Source organism: Zophobas morio, unplaced genomic scaffold (assembly GCF_036711695.1).
Source record: "Zophobas morio isolate AGI-343-1 ecotype UQ-CSIRO unplaced genomic scaffold, CSIRO_AGI_Zmor_V1 ptg000026l, whole genome shotgun sequence".
NCBI classification, from domain to species: Eukaryota; Metazoa; Arthropoda; class Insecta; order Coleoptera; family Tenebrionidae; genus Zophobas; species Zophobas morio.
In genome coordinates this window covers 3,295,110-3,314,387 of record NW_026972131.1, presented here as the reverse complement: position 1 = coordinate 3,314,387, position 19,278 = coordinate 3,295,110, and the positions used below count along the sequence as shown (strand labels likewise).

The window sequence follows — 19,278 nt, the reverse complement described above, 5'->3', positions numbered from 1 at the left end:
TCTGTTGATATTTGCAGAACACAAAAAATAAAAAAAATACAAACATACGAAGATAATTATGTGTTATGTTTGCCAATAAGTTAATTACAACCTTTTGAAGGGGTGTGATATGTACCCTACCACGTAAATGTAAACCAGTTACGTAGAAGCAATTTGTATTAAAATGTTCATCTTTTTGTACACAGCAATCCACAAAATTTGGTTATAGTTCACATCATAATCCCGAAGTACAAAAATTTCATAAACAAACTCACCGAGGTAGTTTCGAACACAAACTACTTGTTTAAACATTTCAGACGACAAACAGCAATACGTCTACGGGCGACATCCACTTTGTGTTCTATGAGTTACGAAACAAAAAGAAAATATTCGACGCTCGTTAAACTTTAATGCAGCGAAAAAACAAAATGTTCTGCGTCTACTTTGTTAATTGTTAAAATTTATTACCTGTCAGTCTTAATGTGACGCATTTTTAGCGACAATAGAACCTTTGAGAGGAATGCCACCGTAGTTATTTCCAAATACCTACTCCCTTGATAGTTATCAGGAACATATCTCCAGAAGGGTCCGTACAGTCCATAAATGATTTATGACTGCACTTCAATATCTCCTGATATTTGCAAGGAACTAGTTATTATGATATGCCGAACTACTTGGGGAATAAAGCTCGAGAGAAATTTAAACTTGGGTACAAAGGGGACGGTAGAAAAGGATTATTTTCAGATCTTCCATCATCTTTGAAGCTAATCCGATTCATCTCCTGAGAATTATAAGGTGATTCGGAACTTTCAGTATATCAGCGGTTTTTTTACTTAAGTATACGAAATATCCCAGCCTTTACATCTTCTGTGAATACTTTTTTGTATTAAGTCGACGGCAACATGTAGATAGTCGTTTCAAATAAATGCTCCCAATTCATCTCATTCAAAATCTACCCTTGACTATATTTAGCAGCAACAGATAAGTTTTCACCTCTGAAAACCTTGACGTCGCGGAATTTCGACAAATATTTCGTGATATTTATGCGACGTCAGGGCTTCTATCTACTTCCAGTCTTTCATCGATCAGAGAAGGATAACGCATATTTAGGAATCCCGTTTTATTCGTATGTGGGACCGATCGTAACAAATGTTTGGTTTCCTTAGCGTTGTCGTTTGTTCTAAACGTTCAGATAAGGAAATGAATAGGTTTCAACGCGAGAAAGTGATAATGTAGTTAAATAAATGTTGATAGATCGGGAATTTATGTGGCTTTGGTTAAATAAGTTCTTTTTTTCGGTTTTGATAGGAGATGCACATTTCGGCGTTTTCAAAGATATTTGTGTGTTTTTACGAGAACGTCGGATGCATGTTTGTCGTCGAAACGGCGTCATCTTCAAACAGAGACGTTTTAGTATCATATCGAATGTCACATATGTACACAAAGTGTTTCCACAATCGGTCATGAACCAAACGACCACTGATTGTCGATAAATATAGTAGATCATCAAACAACGTCTAGCTTATACGGACGCCACATAATCAACAATCGACACTGTTATGTCTGTTGCTGTGATGACTGAGAACCCTCAGGTGACGGAGTTCATTAGTCATCAATGAATGGTATAAGTTCCAACAGCTGTACCTAGAGTAGTTTTTAAATTTCATGCATACTAATTTCAACAGTTATACATTAGTGTGTCAATTTTATACGTTTATAAATGACGATACAAACAGTTGAAGGTTTTATCCTGTTCTAGGCAGCAATAAGAGCTGAACTCTTATTTGGTAAAAAATAATTTAGTTAAGTCGTTCTATTTTTAAAATAATTACAATTTTTGCCGCTTTTATTGTTGTCGAATCACACAAGCAGAATGTAAACACTCTGCGAGTATCTTCATAATAAAAAATGAATGATAATTTCTGATTTTGAATTTTAATGAAAAATATTTCAGCCAGTCACCACAAAAGTACTGGAATAAAACATTATTTTCAAATAAGTTTGACAATTAACTATTCAACTTTATCTAAAATCAAATTAATCGTCTATAATATAACCAGTAACTCTCGTACTAAAATAATAACAGTTGTCTATAAACGTTTGTAAAAAATTAAGTAGATCATTTAAAGTTATCACAGTGTCGGGATTAAAATTTGCCTGTAAAGTTTTTTCATTATTTACAGCCTCTAATATCCGCTGATTAAAATAATTACTAATTAAATTATCACAGTATTCAATATTGTTCAAAATGATTTATTTATTTAATAATCATTTAATTTAATATTATGGTAATGTATTTTTGACTGGTAGAACTAATAACATAAGAGGGTCAATAAGCCCGTGGTCCTCGATATATCATTGATCATTAAAAAATCGCTCTTGAAGTACAATGAAACATAAGCAGCATTTTCGAATGGGCGCACCCTCAGAGGCGTCCGTCATCATTTCTCTGTCATAGTGAACTTACTACCTGTACCTGATTAGATTAGTGCCTAATAGATTCATCCGCATTCGTGCTAATGTGTTGACCAGTTCACTTAAGTTTATGTTTCCGCGTGTTAAAAAAAAATAAATTTAAAAACCAACCCTTTCCGAAGTGTGCATGTTACGCTACTGACTGACAAACCGTTGTCAGATTCTGATGCCTCACCATGTTGAATTTAAAATAATCCATCTCTAAGAACCTTTGACCTTCAACACTAGGTAATAGCAATCTGACGCTCAAGGACTAAAATTATTATTAATTAAATCGCAGTCGAACAAAATGTTCTGAATAATATGTATAATTCTTATTTTATCATTATTGCGTATTCTTCACATTTTCGAGAAAATGGGGTGACTTGTTCTTAATTTCACCAATAAAAAATTTATGACGTCGTCATCAACATGGATAACCCTAGTCACAGCACAAAAGAAAACTAGTCGCAGTGTACCTTATTACCGGTGCAAGAAAAAACAAGGACACGTATATCAACTTGGATTGGTGCAATGTAATACTAAAAATAACAGAATTGAATTCCTAAAATTTTCTAAGAAAATTGAGTGAGCTGTTCCTGATTTAATCAATAAAATAAATTGACTCATTCATTAATTTTTTCTTTAAGCAAAACAAAAAAATAAAGATACAATGATAAATCACAAAAAAACTCTTCATATTTTGCACATTTTGAGTAGAATTTTTTGGGGGGAATAAACAGACATGTTTTATTAAGAATTTACCAGGTTTACAATAACTTTAACACGTCTGCAAAATTTCAAACTATTGATTTATTCAATAAAATAAGTTGACTGATTCATGAATTTTTTTGAGTCATCCTGTCCAAGCAAATCTAAAAAATATGAATGCAATAATAAATTACAAGTATAAACTGATATATTCATCATATCATCATGATCATATTTTGCAATTTTAGATAAAATCCTATCTATCTATTCGGTAAAATTTTTTAAGGGGGATGAGCAAATACATTTTGATCAAAATTTTACGATGCCCATGATAATACACTTTGAGAAAAAATTGACCATGCTTATGATAACTTCAAAACATCTCCAAGATTTCAAAGCATTCGGTTTTGTAGTTTCTGATTAAATCAATAAAATAAATTCAATAAATTCACGCATTTATGAATTTTTTTAAGTCACCTTTTATATGCAAGTAAAAATATGAATGGAATGATAAATTACAAGTACAGGCTTTTCATGTTTTCTACAATTTAGATAGGACTTTATACGGCAAAATTTTGAGCTGATGTCATCAATATTTTGGAGTAAATTTATCATACCTATCATATTCAAAATTAAATTGAAAAATTTTGTTTTATAATTATGATAGTAGTATTAATTTATTATTTGCCTTACAGGCTTAATAAGATTCCCAGTAGGGGTACAAATTAACTTAGGGGGTAATTTCAAGTTGAATTTGCGAAAAATTTTAAGTATTTTTCTTGCACTCTCTCTATTTCTTCATATTCCCTCAATCCTCAAATCTCAGCTCCGTACATAAATACACTTTTGATCAAACTATCAAACATCATCATTCTTCTCATGTCCAAATTTTCTCTCTCCTATCCCTATCCCTTTGATCGCTTTTCAGACCATTTCTTGAATATGCGCTCTATCTGAGTTATTGCCCTTTAATGTATATCCCAAGTACTGGAATTCTTTCACCTGTTCGATCTTCTTCCCTCTTTATGCTCACTCTTCCTTCTCCTTTCTTACTTTCTTCCCAAACACCACCATTTTTGTTTTTTCCACATTCACTTCCAATTCCTTTTTTTACATAATTCTTTCTCGAAATTTTTAATCATTGTTTTCATTTCTTCTCTTTTATTTGCCACAATCACCAAATCATCTGCGTTCGCCAACGACCACACTTTCTCTTTGCCCACTAACACCCCTCCTGTCTGTGCTTTTCTGAATATTTAATCTATATTTCCTAGATACGCTGCAAACAATGCGGGGCTGAGTGGGCATCCCTGTCCCACTCCTTTATTTGGATAAAAACTCTCGCTCCCTATTCCATTCACTCTTTTTATAATTTTGCTTTTTTTTCCAAAAATCTGGGTGTTTCGGTTAAAAACTCAATACGGAGTCATAAACTACATGTGTAGGACTATGTTACTTCATACAATTTAAAACCCATTCACTATGTACGATTTTGAAGTGACGTCATCATATTATTTTTGGGGATGAGTCTCAAATTGACCTGATTTGACCTTTTTCTTTACAGGTTGGTGTGAAATTTGAGAACAAACACCGTGGCCCCTAATCTAGATTGACTTCCCTGCGACCACGGTTGGAACGCCTTCTGGTTTAGCCCTGACGTGGTAAACATCCCTATCCTGTATACTTTTGCTTCTCCTATAGACCCAAACGAACCCTTATGGAACCGCACTACAGAGCATTATATCATAGGGATCTGTTCCTTATTTCTTGTCTTCTCAAGCTTTCTGCCTTTGTCTTTCGTCTTCCACTTTTGTCTTCATTATACTGTTTATCATCTCGCCAACGCTTTCCTAGTATTGTTCATTGTCTAGCATTGTTTCAATGAGGTTCTCCACACGTAACTCTTTTCCCATCTGGTTTTCTGCACATATCCTGTATTTGGTCCACCTGTTACACCTACAGAGCGTGAGCGTTTTCCTATTCGTCTAAGGTAGTTTCCAAAACATCCCTGGCCCCTTAGAGCTTGTATGGTTTGTTTCTCCGTATCCTCGAAGGACCCACGGTTTGATGTTTGTGATTAGCTTCTTTGTCCATGTCCCATTTACTTCTTTGTTCCATCTTGTTTGCCATTTTTCCATGGATATTTCCCTGGCTTCTGTTTTTGTCATTTGTTTGTTAAATACCGCGGTTCTTTCTTGAACTTTTATGTCTATTGGTGTTATTCTTGCTCTAACCGTTGCCGCTACGTTTGAGATCGTCCCATAGGCGCTACTGATCCTTAGTGCACTCGCGTCATCGGCTATCTGTAGCTTTCCCTTTTTCATGGTCGACTGTCGACTCCCAAATTGGTGCGGCGTATAATATAATGGATTCTACCAACGAGCAGAGCAATTTTCTCTTACTGGCTTTAGGGCCGTCAACGTTAGGTAGTATTTGGGACAGCGCAGATAGTTCGTCCGCCTTGTCGGCTATCGTTTTCACATGTGTGGCGAAATTCATCCTTTGTTCTATCTCTACTCCCAGGTATATATTTGATATACTTCTTATTCGTTATCTTTACTCCCTCCATTTATATTTCTGTGTCGGACGTGCTTCTATTTCCTATCAGGAAGACACATTCAGTTTTTTCCGGTGCCAGCAATAGTCTTATTTTCTTCAGTGCGGTCATCCACGAAGGCTACCGCTTCCACGTATCTTCTCTTCACACCCAAGATCTTATCGTATACTAAGTTCCATGATGTCGGTCTCAGTATGGACACTTGTGGGACGTCGCTGTTTACTTCTTTGGTTTCTTCGTTTTCAAGTTTTATTTACCTTTTAGAAAAGCAGCTTCCCAGTACGTTCATGAGGTAGGGACTGTTTTTTCTTGCTCCAAGCGCATTCATGATGCTCCTCCATTCAATTGAGTTAAAAGCATTTCTGATATCTAACGTGACCAATAAGTTCAGTTTTCCTTGCGTCTGAGCTTATGTTTGGATCTTTTCCTGGTTTAGACAACAATACCAATTTGACTATTTTCCATTCGTTAGGGAACTCTCCCTTGTTTAGGAGTTGGTTCATCAAGCCTAGCAGAAGCTTTGATTCTAATTTGACCTGACCTGACCTGACCTAACCTCTTCTTCTTTATGGCTGAATTGCTCCCTTCTGTGGGTGCATTACCTCGAGCCTAAATTACTTTGGGTCCGGGTACCATTTACCCGTACGCGTACAGGCTCGGCCGATGTTGTTGCCTTCTGGGATATTCCGTCATGATCTTCTTCCTCTCCACTTGAACCTGGAATCGCGCTAGCATCACATCGGGCTCAAGCAAGGGCTCTATCTTTTCCTTCCTAGTTTTGAGACTGGCTCCGTCTTTTCTCCGCCTCTCTTGCTTGTATTACTTCCTCCACGTATTTAACTACTACGTTCCAAGACCTTTCGTCCCTAAGCATTAAGTGAATCATGTTATTTGGGCACAGATGATAGGTCAACTCGCCGTGTCTTCGTTGCATCCAGGGTATTATGTTCGGGATCAATCTTCTCGTCCAGCTTGCTCTCGTCTCCCCCTTCTATCTATCTTGCCACAGGACCATCGTTCTCTCCCTCATTTCTGTCCTCTTTTGAGGGGTACGCGTGGTTTCGGCCTTTTCCACTGCCTTTAAATTAATTGACACCATCCCCACTAAGATCTATGCTGCTGACGTGGAGACCGTGCGATATGCCCTACTCGTTCTAAGGGCTAGTTTCCTTTGAACCCTGATTAAGTTCTCCCTGTGCTTTTTGGTCCCATGGCACCTATCCATATTTCCGCCCCATACAATAGGATGGATTCTCCCACCGCCCCTAAGAGTCGTCTGGAGGACTCCCCGGCTCCTCCCATGCTCGGTATTAAACTGTTTTTTTCGGCTTTTATAATAACCATGGCCACGTGGGCTCTCAAACTTTGGTGATTATCTAAAATTACACCCAGATATTTGACGGAGCTACCGGCGGTTACTTTTAGTTCCCTACTGGTAAAGCATATCTCACCGTGCTTTTTTCTTCCGCTCAACATTACCGCCTCTGTCTTCTGGTACGCAACCTCCAGCCCGTTTCTCTCCATCCATCTAATTGTTCTTTTGATGGTTTCGTTTCCCCTTCGCGTCAAGCCTGGCTCTTTTTTGGCTTTTACAATGATGACAAGTCATCGGTGTAGGCGACGAGTTCGACCCCCTCCGGCATAGTATCCACAGTGCCTCCTCGATCCTATTCTTCAGTATGTGCTCAAACACCTTCGCCATCGAATCTAGTAATAGGTCTGTAGTTATTCTTTTCCTCGTTAGGTTTTTGGGGTTTTGGAATTGGAACCAGGTTGGCTCTCTTGGATTTGACCTGATTTGACCTAACTTGACCTGACCTGATTTGACCTGACCTGACCTTTTTTTTGTGCAGAGGAGAAAACCTTCATAGGCACCTAGGAAAGCCTAGGTAGTGTTGGATTTCCGGCATCCCAGATGTTCGGGGGCAGACCTACCAACTAAAAACTCCTCTGTCTTCTTCACCATGTTTGAGAAACATCACGGAACCGCCTTTCCAGGCATTACATCATGGTGTTTCCTTTTATTTTGTTATATTGCTTTCCCATTATTTCTTTCATCTTCGGTTTTCCTCTTGATTATATTGGTTATCATATTATCATTTAAGGTCTCCCAGCTTGTCTCTGGAGCATTTTTTTCCATCAAGTGTTTAGGCATAATTCTCCCTCTAATGATGGTCTCCGCTTTGTTGCAGTTTTCAACCCATCTCTGGCATATGAACAGCGTGTGTTCCGGTGTATCCCTTTCTTGGCAATACCAACAGCTTTCGTTGTCTTGTTTTCCTATGGGCTTCAGGTACACCCCAAAGCATCCATGCCCACTGAATCCTTGAGTAATAGAATAATTTGTTTTACCATGTTTTCTTAGAATTCATGGTTTTACCTCTGGGACTAATCTCCTTGTCCAAGCTCCCGTATTGTCAATGCGCCGTCTTGACTGCCATTCCTCTAAACTATCCGTTCTAGCGTCTGTTTTTATTACTTCTTTCTTAAATACGACGACTCTTTCTCGTGCTTTTATATCAATGGGTATCGTCCCTGCTATTACCATCACTGCTGAGTTGAATATGGTCCTATAGGCGCTACTAATTCTGATGGCGGCTTTCCTGTGTACTCGAAGCATTGCCTGTTTATAGCTTTCCCTCTTTAATGCAAGATGCCATACGGGGGCTGCATATAACTTTATGGATTCCACAGCCGAGCAAATTAGCCTTCTTTTGCAGGCATTCGGTACTTCAACATTTGGCATTATTTGGCTCAGAGCCGTCCCTAGCTTGTCGGCTTTCTCGGACACTTCTTTTATGTGCGTCGTGAAGCACATTCGTTGATCGATTGTGACTCCTAGGTACTTTACAGTTTTCTTATGCTTTATTTTGACTACCTGGACTGTAATCTCAGTGTCCTCTACCCTTCTATTTCCTGCAAGGAGCACGCATCTGCTTTTTCTGGGGCCAGTGGTAGCTTTTTGTTTTCCAGCGCCTTGCTTACTTTGTTTATTATTCGATTTGCTTTTCGTTCTAACTCTTTTTTGCTTTCCCCCGTTACTAATATTGCGAGATCGTCCGCGAATACCACGAACTTAATTCCATCTTCTGTTGTCGTATTTAATATGCTGTCATATTGTAGGTTCCACAGTGTTGGCCTTAATATAAAGCCCTGTGGTACTGCCATTAAATATGAAGGAATTTTTTTCTCTGCTAGCTCCTGCATTATACTTTTCCATTCAACATTATTGAAAGCGTTCTTAATGTCTAGTGTTATTAGAAGGTAAAGTTTCTTTGTGTGTCGAGTACCACTGTTTGCTTTCTTCGCTGTGACCACCACCTCCTGTATGGCATGTAGGGTTGATTTTTCTTACGGAGGCCGTATTGTTTGTCGCTAAAACCTCAATTTTTGTCGATTTCGGTTTGCAGACGCTCACGTATTAAGAGTTCATATAACTTTCCAATGGCGTCTAATAGACAGAGCTTTCAGTAGGGTCTATTCCGGGTTTCGTTAGCAACAACAGTTTTGCGAGTTTCCACTCATTGGGGAATTCTCCTTTTCTAAGCAACTCGTTCATCAAGCCTAGTGTGTATTTAGGTTCCTTATTCGCAATCATTTGATGATTTCTGGGGGTAAAGCGTCGTTTCCGGGAGCTTTCTTTGTTCGGAGATTTTTTTGTTGCGCTTTTAAGTTCCTCTTCTGTAAACTCTGGAACGCTGTCTGTCTGAGGTTTGGTCCACACTAGTGGTTTATGTGTGGGGAATAAATTCTCTATAATGGTTTTTACTCTGTCTGTTGTGAGTAAGGCTGGCCTTTTGCCTCCTTTTAATTTCCGTACTGCTATTTTATAGCCGTTCCCCCATACGTCATTGTCTATTTCCTTACACAGCTTTTTCCATAGTCTTGTTTTCGTATTCTGTATCTCTTGTCAGGGTTCGTTTCGCGTCTTGGTATTCTCTTATATACTTTTGAGATTCCTCTTCTGTGAGTTTGCGTTTTTCGTTCCTAGTTAATTTCCTTCTGGCCACCATGCATCCTTTCCTCATCTCTTTTATTTCATCTGACCACCAATATTCTGTCTTATTTTTTTGGTTGATGTCTTTTTCATTGAGGCTTTACATGCTTCTTCTATGATTTCCTTGCAGCTCTTTTGGTTGGAGCTATTTTGCCGCCTCATTCGTATCTTTCGTACGGTCTTAAACATTTCTATTTTCCTAGAAGGTATCTCATTTGCCAAAATCACTCTTATCTTAACAGATACTAGCCCCGCCCACCCACCCTCTCACCTGATATTATTTGGCACTTATAATATGTGCTACATGATTTCAATATTCAACTAAATTAAACACGTTGATCTTTTCTTTCCATTTTGCTACAAATATCCTTATCTTTTTCTTTTCAAAAATGTTCTAGCGCTTTTCTTAATTTATGTTAACGGAGAACTCCGTAATTTTCTCTATCAGTGCATTCACATTCGCTGTTATATGCTTATAAATATAAATTCAGCTGCGAAAACAAGAATATTAAAAAAGAAAATAGTAACAACAGGAAGTAGTGTAGCTATTTAAAAATTAAAAGTTGTGTTCACATCCGGCAAAATCATTTTATGATGTCTCTCGATAGATTTATGCTGTGATTCCTTTATTGCTAAATGTATTTTCTTCATAAAATAGTTCTGAAGTAACTGGTTGAGATAAATACCTGGTAGATATAGTTTTAAAGCAGCTAAAAAGGTTAATAGTTTCTTTTTTCATGACTGATGATTTTAACTACTGCTGTATTGTTCATGCGCAATGAATTTAACTACTAAAATTAATGTGGTCATTCTATAGACCATTCCGACCATGATAATTTCGATCGCAGGGTTTTATATGATCGCGTTGCTATTGCTCTACTTCGTAACGTTAACAACACAATTGGGAAACGAAATTACAAAGTTTTCTGTGTTGACAGCTCCAGAAATATTCTGTTTAAAACTTAACAGTACAACCTTTACTATTTCATGCATTTTTTACTTCGTACTTTTTATTTTGTTTATTTTTTCCGGAATACCTGCCACATTACTGTCATGTTTAGCTTTTATGCGCGAACGTGTTTTTAAACGGATAGAAAACTTCCAGCATAAGCCGTACAATTTCATGTATTTATTCATAAGTTTCAAAATGGGAAAGCGATATTGATTCTCTTTGTCCAGTCAGTAGATAGTTTTCTTTTTGTTGTAATTAGATGCAACATTAGCAAGCCAAATAATGGTAATGTAAATTTAACTGGTTTGATAAAGTTGGAGTGGCAAGGGGTGGTGTTTGTACAATATTCATACCTGTATCGGACATAACAAAACTTGTTTCCGTTCTGTCTGTGACATTGCGGGGGATTAGGTTATGGCAAAGTTTTATGAGATATGGAAATGTTGGCAATCGTGGTCCACTAGGGATCTCCCCGAATTGTGGTGGCGGTAGTTGTGGCCACTGCACATTTAGTCAAATAAATAGGCTAACCATATAAAGTCAGTTTTCCGGATAATAAACTTCGTGCATAGTGCGCTTTATGGTTTATGGAGATTTAGCTGGTAAAAAAGAAAAACAAGTGCTAGTATTGACGATTTATCGATTCCGATAGATGGTAGTCGTGGAGCAATAAACAATTAACGCGAATTTTCAGAATTTTAGAGTAAGTTCTATTTTCTGATACAACTGTAAAGTTAATAAAGTCCTTCGTTACTGCAGATATAAAAGTTTAATAATACGGTCGTTTGCCGAAAGCAGGTAAGTTTAATCTCACCGCTTTGCAGATTTCCATCGAGTTTGCATTCTAATAGGCGATTATGACACACTTGAAAATTAAGTTAACATTTTAAATTGCGAATTATTGTCTTCTGCAGAAACTTGAGACAAAAATATTCCTTCCGTCAATATCAGCACTAGTTCGTTATTATATTTTTCATAAAGCCAGGCATAATTTTGACTTAATTTAATATAATTGCGACTTTGACAACCTACGTATTTGCTTTTAATTTAGATATAGCATGTGATTGATCTCACGCAACATGAAAGTAGATTTTTAATAGAAAGCTAATTTTAGCTATCGATTATATTTTATGATACTGTTTTGCTCGAAATTAATGGAAAACATTTATTGCAACCGAATTAACATAATACATACTCACTTCCCCCAAGAACCACGCAATTTCTCATGGATACTGGTAAATGTGGGCCATTCGTGATTTGTATGTTTATAAAAGTCTGCTATTAAGTTCGTTTATTATCCCGCAAACTTGCAAATATGAAATATGAAACTTTGGAGTTTATGCTTGTATCGCAACGTAGATGTACTTTCGTGACTGCTTGCTTAGATACAATCAACAGAAAAGTCTCGTTTCCTGGAAGTGAAGTTCGGGCAACTTTAAATTCGTCACTAGGAATAGTTACCAAAATTCTTTCATTGCACAAACAATGCATAATATAAAAAATACACATGTTTTAATATATTAACAATGTTTAATATGTATAGTTATCACGTGGGTTTAATTCAGAGGTTATAAGTTTTATTAATGAAATCGAAGGGTTCATTCAACAAGTTCAATGACAATCAGTTTACAAGAATAAAAATTTCAGCAGCCTCCAGGAGACTTAAATAAAAGTGATTCTTTACTGAACTTTTCCTTTCCAATTCTGATAGTTCTGTTAATTAGTTAAACGGCTGTAAATATTTGTTTGGGGAAAGTCCTATTAAAATTGGAAGAAAATTTGTTTGTTAATAAAAATTAATTGTTCAAAATGTCTCCACTAGGTACTAATGCACGTGTAATCATTTTGTATTGCCCACTTTTGTTCAAATTCGATTTTTAAAGATTCTCCAAATTGTTTGGTTTGTTATTAAGACTTTAAAATTTTCGTACCCCCACAAAAATCAAGGAGTGTTGAATCTGGCGAATGAGCCGGCCATGTCTCCCTACCCATATTTCCTCGAAATCGTTGTCAAGGAATTCTCTCATGTCAAAGTAAGTAAGAAATCTAAATAGAGTGCAGCTGTTAACGTATTCTCAAAAAAACAGAGTCCTATTAGACAAGTGTCTATTATTCCTGTCCACAAATTTATTTTGCTGTAATTTTTGTCTCCAACGGGATTTATTTAACAGGGTCGAATATTCCACTGTGTGATTTTATTAATTTTAATGATTTACAGCAGCAGAACTTAGTAACTAATGCTAAAGGTAGACTTTTAGACTTAATCCTTTGTTCTAAGGATTTGAAATGTACCGTAATGCAGTCCAATACTCCAGTAGTTGATGAAGATGGTCACCACCCTGCGTTGTCTATCATTCTACAAGTTCCTGCAGGTAATTTGAAAGAGTCGAATTTCAACTTTTCGACAATTAAGACCAAATATAATTTTCGTAAAGGAAATTATATAGAGCTATACAGATACCTGAATAACACAGACTGGTCTCAACTGCTAGTTATTAAAGATGTCAATGTTGCTTGCGACTACTTCTATTCCATTCTTTATGACCTTTTAGATAGATTTATTCCCAAGACTCCAATTAATACTACGACATATTATCCTGTTTGGTATACACCATCTATCATTGGCTATATTAAACGTAAGCGTCAATTATGGAAGAGTTATAAAAAAAATAAATTCGATAGAGTATTATCACAAGTTAATGATCTTAGGAGACTCATTAAGAAAGAAATCAAAGTGGCATACATCAACTTTATGGTATCGGCGGAAACGAACATCAAGCAAGATCCGAAAAATTTATGGGCATATATTAATCAAAAGAAAAATGTCTCGAGTATCCCAGGCCATGTGTTCAATAAAGGTATTGAACTAACTGATCCACAAGAAATTGTCAATCATTTCGCGATAGATTTCAGCGACGTCTTTAGTAGTGATAATATCTGTGATAATTTTCCAGTCTGTGATAGAGAAAGTGATATGGTGAGCGTCTTACACAATTTCATAATAAATGCCTGTGATATTTTGGATGCCGTCAAAAAAGTCATTTCTAATTTTACTATGGGTCCTGACAATGTGCCTGCTTTCCTTGTCAAAGACTGTATTTCTTGTTTATGTGAACCCCTTTGCTACTTGTTTAATTTAACTATTGCTGAGGCTACATATCCTAATAAATGGAAATCCACTAAAGTTATACCGGTCTTCAAATCTGGTGTACGTAATAACATCGAAAATTATAGACCCATTGCAATAGTTTCAAATTTTAGTAAGATCTTTGAAAGAATTGTAGCTAATAATTTATATAGTCATGTCTCTAATCTACTTACCCCTAGTCAACATGGCTTTATAAAAGGAAAGTCAACGTCAACAAATCTTTGTGAATACATCCAGTACATATCTGATTCTCTTGAAAGTAAAAAACAAGTTGATGTTATTTACACAGATTTATCTAAACATTGCGATGTGGTTAATCACTCGATTTTGCTTGATAAGTTGAGCAAATTTGGCCTGTGTAGTAATTTAATAAAGTTATTTCAATCCTTTTTGTGTAATCGCATTCAGTATGTTGAGTACCATGGTTTTCGCTCTAAAACTTATGTAACTACGAGTGGTGTAACGCAAGGGTCAAATCTTGGACCTATTTTATTTATTATATACTTCAATGACGCACTTCTAGAATTTAAGTGTCCTATCTTTGTGTATGCTGATGACCTGAAGGTGGCTGAAACTGTTACTACGCTAGATGATTGTTACTCGCTTCAAAATGATCTTAATAATTTTATTATATGGTGTCACAATAATAAACAAACTATTAATGTAGCCAAATGTAAAGTATTAACCTTTTCTAGATCACCTAATACTACACAATATAAGTATGAATTAAACGATACAGAAATAGATAGAGTATTCCAAATTAAAGATCTTGGTGTTGTGGTTGATTCACAATTGTCATTTATACCTCATTTTCAACATATTTGTGATCATGCTAATAGAATGTTAGGGTTTATTATAAGAAATACTGTCGGTTTTACCAATGTTGATTCTTTGCTTGTATTATACTATTCATTTATTCGTTCTAAACTGGAATATTCATCCGTCGTATGGGATCCATACTACAAAATTCATATATCTTCAATAGAGCGTATTCAAAGAAAATTTTGTAAACATTTGTTTTATGTGAAATTTGGCAGAGATCCCGTAAGAACTTGTTCGAGCGTAGTTCTTTTTAATGAATTTAATCTATACTCGTTGAAGGATAGAAGAACGGTGGCAAATATTGTATTTTTACATAAGCTGATCCACGGGAAAATTTTTTCACAAAATATGCTTAGTAATCTTAAGTTTCACATACCGCGCTTAAATTGTCGATATACTGGGACATTTGCAGTAGATTGGTGTAGAACTAATCAACATTTCTATTCGGCGATATATAATATGTGCAGAAGTTACAATAATATTGCTCCACTTGCAGACATCTTTTTACAGAATATCAAACATTTCACTTATCTGTGTACACATGCAGTTCTTAAGCCACTGTAGTTGACGTTCCTGCATGTCGAGTTATATTAGTATATTAAAGAACGAGTTTCATAAGGCAAATATTGAGGCACGAATCCAAGTTTATAGAACGAGCGGCGAAGCCGCGAGTTATATAAAGGATGAGTGCCTCAATGGCCTTATGAACGAGTTATTTATACTATTTTTTCTACCGCACACGTTTTTTCCCAAAATTTAATTGAAATTTGCATTTTTTTTAATCTGGGGACTTTTGTCGTGGTTGGTGATGGGTCGGTCTGACACTAACCACGAAATATTTGAGGTTCGAATTTTCACAACAACAATTGTAACTCGAACCAATTCGAGTTTTTGTAATTTAAAATTGGTTAAAATGTCTTGTGAAGAAGTTACGGGTCCGGAAACATGGGAAATTTTAAGTTTAGATTTGCCACTGACATTCACCTGACATTTCTCGTCATTGCTACCAATCTTACCGATCTAAATTACACCAGATCTATTAAAGAACGCCTTTCCGCTATTAACGAACTGCTGTGACGTCATTTGCGTGCGTTAATAGCTCTATTAGAAAACCAAAAAACGTGGGCGGTAGAAAAAATTTTTTAGTGATTAGTGTTTAGTTATATGATTGTTTTGTATTGATTTTTTTTTTGTTATATGTATTTTTGTATACTTATCCGGAGTTATGTACAAGTATCCACATAGATCTTTTGTCTGTTGGATAATAAATTACCATTACCAGTACCATTACCATTTCCCTACCACTGTGGACAATTATGACGATTTACTATTCCGTTTAAAGTAAAGCTAGCTTTATCGGAAAAAATGTAATTTAGAAAATTTGGTGTTCCATCACAACGTAACATCGACTTTTCGAGAAATTTGTTGTTTTCCGGACCCGACGCGACATTCGCTTCCCGGCTATCCTTTAACGAACGCCGCGCTCTCCGACCGATGAGTCATACTTCATACTCGAAAAAAAAAAACACATGCTAAACTTTTCTACGACAATTTAATAATAAAAGGATCTATCAGAATTCTGAATAAAAGATTAAACAATTTTTGACGACATCAATGTGCCAAAATAGCTAGCTACAAATCATTAACTTTGCTCTGTTTTTTTCCTTAATATTTATGCTGGTTTAATTAACAAAAAAAGCAAAATATAAGTCCCGACCATCCGCTCTCATTTCAATTGTGGTTAGTTTTTTCATTCCACATGAGCCCGGGGGCAGAGTTTAATTGCAAAATCCTGATTTTCCTAAATTCCTACAAGAAATTATCATTTGAAACATATATTTAAGTATCGCGTTGTTGTCATAAGTGGGAGGACTTACATAGTCCTCTTTTTCTTAAAATGATGATATATTTTCTAAGAACGTGATAATACTTAATATATGTTTTTGTACGACCATTGCGTAAGTTCAGTTTACGGGTTGCTACGACTAACAACCAAGAGGAGAACGGTAAGCAAATTACTTACTGTTCAGCTGAACGGTAAGTAATCACGCATTCAAAATTGTTGTTTATATTAATCGAAACCATAGTAACAAATTTTAAATTAAAAAAAAAGACCTCGATGTTTGATATAAATTCTTTCAATTTATGAATTTGATAAAAAGACGCAAATCTTTTGATGGTAGTACAAAAAATAGTATCTCAGACAAATTGGAGACGTCGCTTCGCTCCGTCTCCAAACTTTTGTCTTCGACCAGTAAACACCTCTTACCATTCTTAATACTTAATATACTATTTCGTAATTCCTTGTACAGAAGTACGAATTTTGCATTTAAGCTCCGCCCTGGGCTTGACAACAAATGATAATTTCATCACAACTGAGATTAAGCCGGGTGAGTGGGGCTTAATCTTTGCCGTTTTTTTTCCTTAACATATGCACGGTTAATTAAGAAAAAAAAGCAAAATATTAACCCCGCCCACCCGCCCCACTTCAATTGTGGTGTTTTTTTTTTTTAATCGACATGAGCCTGGGGGCGTGGCTTAATTGCAAAGTCCAGAATTTCCTACAAGAAATTATCTTTTGAAACATATGTTTAAGTATCGCATTGTTGTCATAAATGGGAGCAGTTACATAGTCCTCTTTTTTTTTAAATGATGAATTTTCTAACAATATGATAATACTTAAATCATGTTTTCGTAATTTCTTGACAGAAATACGAATTTTGCATTTAAGCTCCGCCCTCGGTTTGACAACGAAAAATTTATCGCAATTGAGACTAGGGTGGGTGGGTGGGGCTTATTTTTTTGCCTTGTTTTTCCTTAATATATGCATTGTTAATTAAGAAACAAAGCAAAATATAAACCCCGCACAAACGCCACCATTTCAATCGTGGTGTTTTTTTTAACTGTCATGAGCCCAGGGGCGGCGCTTAATTGCAAAGTCCTGAAGTGCCTACAAGAGATTATCATTTGAAACATATGTTTAAGAATCGTGTTATTGTCATAAGTGGGAGGAGTTACATAGTCCTCTTTTTCTTAAAATGATATACTTTCCAAGAAGACGATAATACTTAAAACATGTTTTGCTAATTTCTTGTACAGAAATACGAACTTTGCATTCAAGCTCCGCCTTCGCCTTGACAACGAATGAAAAATTCATCACAACTGAGATTAGGGCGGGTGGGTGGGGCTTAATCTTTTCTCTGTTTTTTCCTTAACATATGCACCCGCCCCTATTTCAATTGTGGTGATTTTTTTCAATCGCCATGAGCTCGGGGGCGCCACTTAATTGCCAAATCCTAATCTTCCTACACATCATTTGACACATATGTTTAAGTATGGTGTTGTTGTCATAAGTGGGGGGAGTTACAAAGTCACTTTTTCTTAAAATGATGAATTTTCTAAGAATATTATAAAATACTTAAAACATGTTTTCGTAAATTCTTATACAGAAATACGAGCTTTGCTTTTTAAGCTCCGCCCTCGGCTTGACAACGAATGAAAAATTCATCACAACTGAGATTAGGGTAGGTGGGTGGGGCTTAATTTTTTGTCTGTTTTTCCCTTAACATATGCAGGGTTAATTAAGAAACAAAGCAAAGTATAAACCCCGCCCACCCGCTCCTATTTCTATTGTGGTGATTTTTTTCAACCGTCATAAGCCCGAGGGCGGCGCTTAATTGCCAAATCCTGATTTTCATGCACATCACGTATGTTTAAGTATCGTGTTGTTGTCATAAGTGGGGGGAGTTACATAGTTCCCTTTTCCTTAAAATGATGTATTTTCCAAGAAGATGATAATACTTAAACATGTTTTCGTAATTTCTTGTACAAAAGTATGAATTTTGCATTTAAGCTCCGCCCTCGGCTTGACAACGAATGAAAAATTCATTACAACTGAGATTAGGGCGGGTGGGTGGGGCTTAATCTTTGCCCTTTTTTTTACTTAATATATGCAGGTTTAATTAAGGAAAAAAAGAGGCCAAAAATTTACCCCGCCCACCCGCCCCATTTCAATAGTGGTGTTTTTTTTCTTTTGAATCGACATGAACCCGGGGGCGGGGCTTAATTGCAAAGTCCTGAATTTTCTCCAAGAAATTATCTTATGAAACATATGTTTAAGTATTGTGTTGTTGTCATAAGTGGGAGGAGATACGTAGTCCCCTTTTTCTTAAAATGATATGTTTTGCAAGAATATGATAATACTTAAAATATGTTTAAAGTAATTCCTTGTACAGAAATATGAACTTTGTATTTAAGCTCCGCCCTCGGCTTCACAACGAATGAAAAATTCATCACAACTAAGATTAGGGCGGGCGGGTGGGGCTTAATCTTTTCGCTGTTTTTCCTTAATATATGCAGGGTTAATTAAGAAACAAAGGAAAATATAAACTCCGCCCACCCGCCCCTAATTCAATTGTGGTACTTTCTTTTCAATCGCCATGAGCCCGGAGGTAGGGCTTAATTGCCCAATCCTGGTTTTCCTATACGTAATTATCATTTTGAAACATATGGTTAAGTATCGTGTTGTTGTCATAAATGGGAGGAGTTACATAGTCCCCTTTTCCTTAAAATGGCATATTTTCCAAGAATGTGATAATACTTAAAATATGTTTTCGTAATTCCTTGTACAGAAGTACGAATTTTGTATTTAAGCTCCG

General features: G+C 36.2%; 2 protein-coding genes across 2 annotated transcripts; both read right to left on the bottom strand.

Moving 5' to 3' along the window:
• Window positions 1-4,994: 4,994 nt before the first annotated feature.
• Window positions 4,995-5,643, bottom strand: LOC135136624 (uncharacterized). The gene is made up of 3 exons (XM_064065992.1): window positions 5,521-5,643; window positions 5,149-5,474; window positions 4,995-5,100 (listed from the first exon to the last, which is right to left on the bottom strand). Exons 1-3 carry the CDS (start codon window positions 5,641-5,643, stop codon window positions 4,995-4,997), a joined length of 555 nt encoding a protein of 184 aa, XP_063922062.1.
• A 2,253-nt stretch (window positions 5,644-7,896) lies between these two features.
• Window positions 7,897-8,519, bottom strand: LOC135136623 (uncharacterized). Its single transcript, XM_064065991.1, has 2 exons — window positions 8,082-8,519; window positions 7,897-8,019 (listed from the first exon to the last, which is right to left on the bottom strand). The coding sequence occupies exons 1-2, from the start codon at window positions 8,517-8,519 to the stop codon at window positions 7,897-7,899; spliced, it is 561 nt and encodes a 186-aa protein (XP_063922061.1).
• Window positions 8,520-19,278: the final 10,759 nt, after the last annotated feature.

What these genes read in the sequence shown, in the direction of transcription:
- LOC135136624 (XM_064065992.1), bottom strand. Translation starts at nt 5,643, where the DNA reads ATGAATTTCGCCACACATGTGAAAACGATAGCCGACAAGGCGGACGAA. An exon ending in GAAAATTGCTCTGCTCGTTG is followed by an intron (nt 5,475 to 5,520) that starts GTAGAATCCATT and finishes GGGAGTCGACAG; the next exon opens with TCGACCATGAAAAAGGGAAA. An exon ending in AGCTCTAAGGGGCCAGGGAT is followed by an intron (nt 5,101 to 5,148) that starts GTTTTGGAAACT and finishes CACGCTCTGTAG; the next exon opens with GTGTAACAGGTGGACCAAAT.
- LOC135136623 (XM_064065991.1), bottom strand. Translation starts at nt 8,519, where the DNA reads ATGTGCTTCACGACGCACATAAAAGAAGTGTCCGAGAAAGCCGACAAG. An exon ending in CAAGGAGATTAGTCCCAGAG is followed by an intron (nt 8,020 to 8,081) that starts GTAAAACCATGA and finishes TCAAGGATTCAG; the next exon opens with TGGGCATGGATGCTTTGGGG.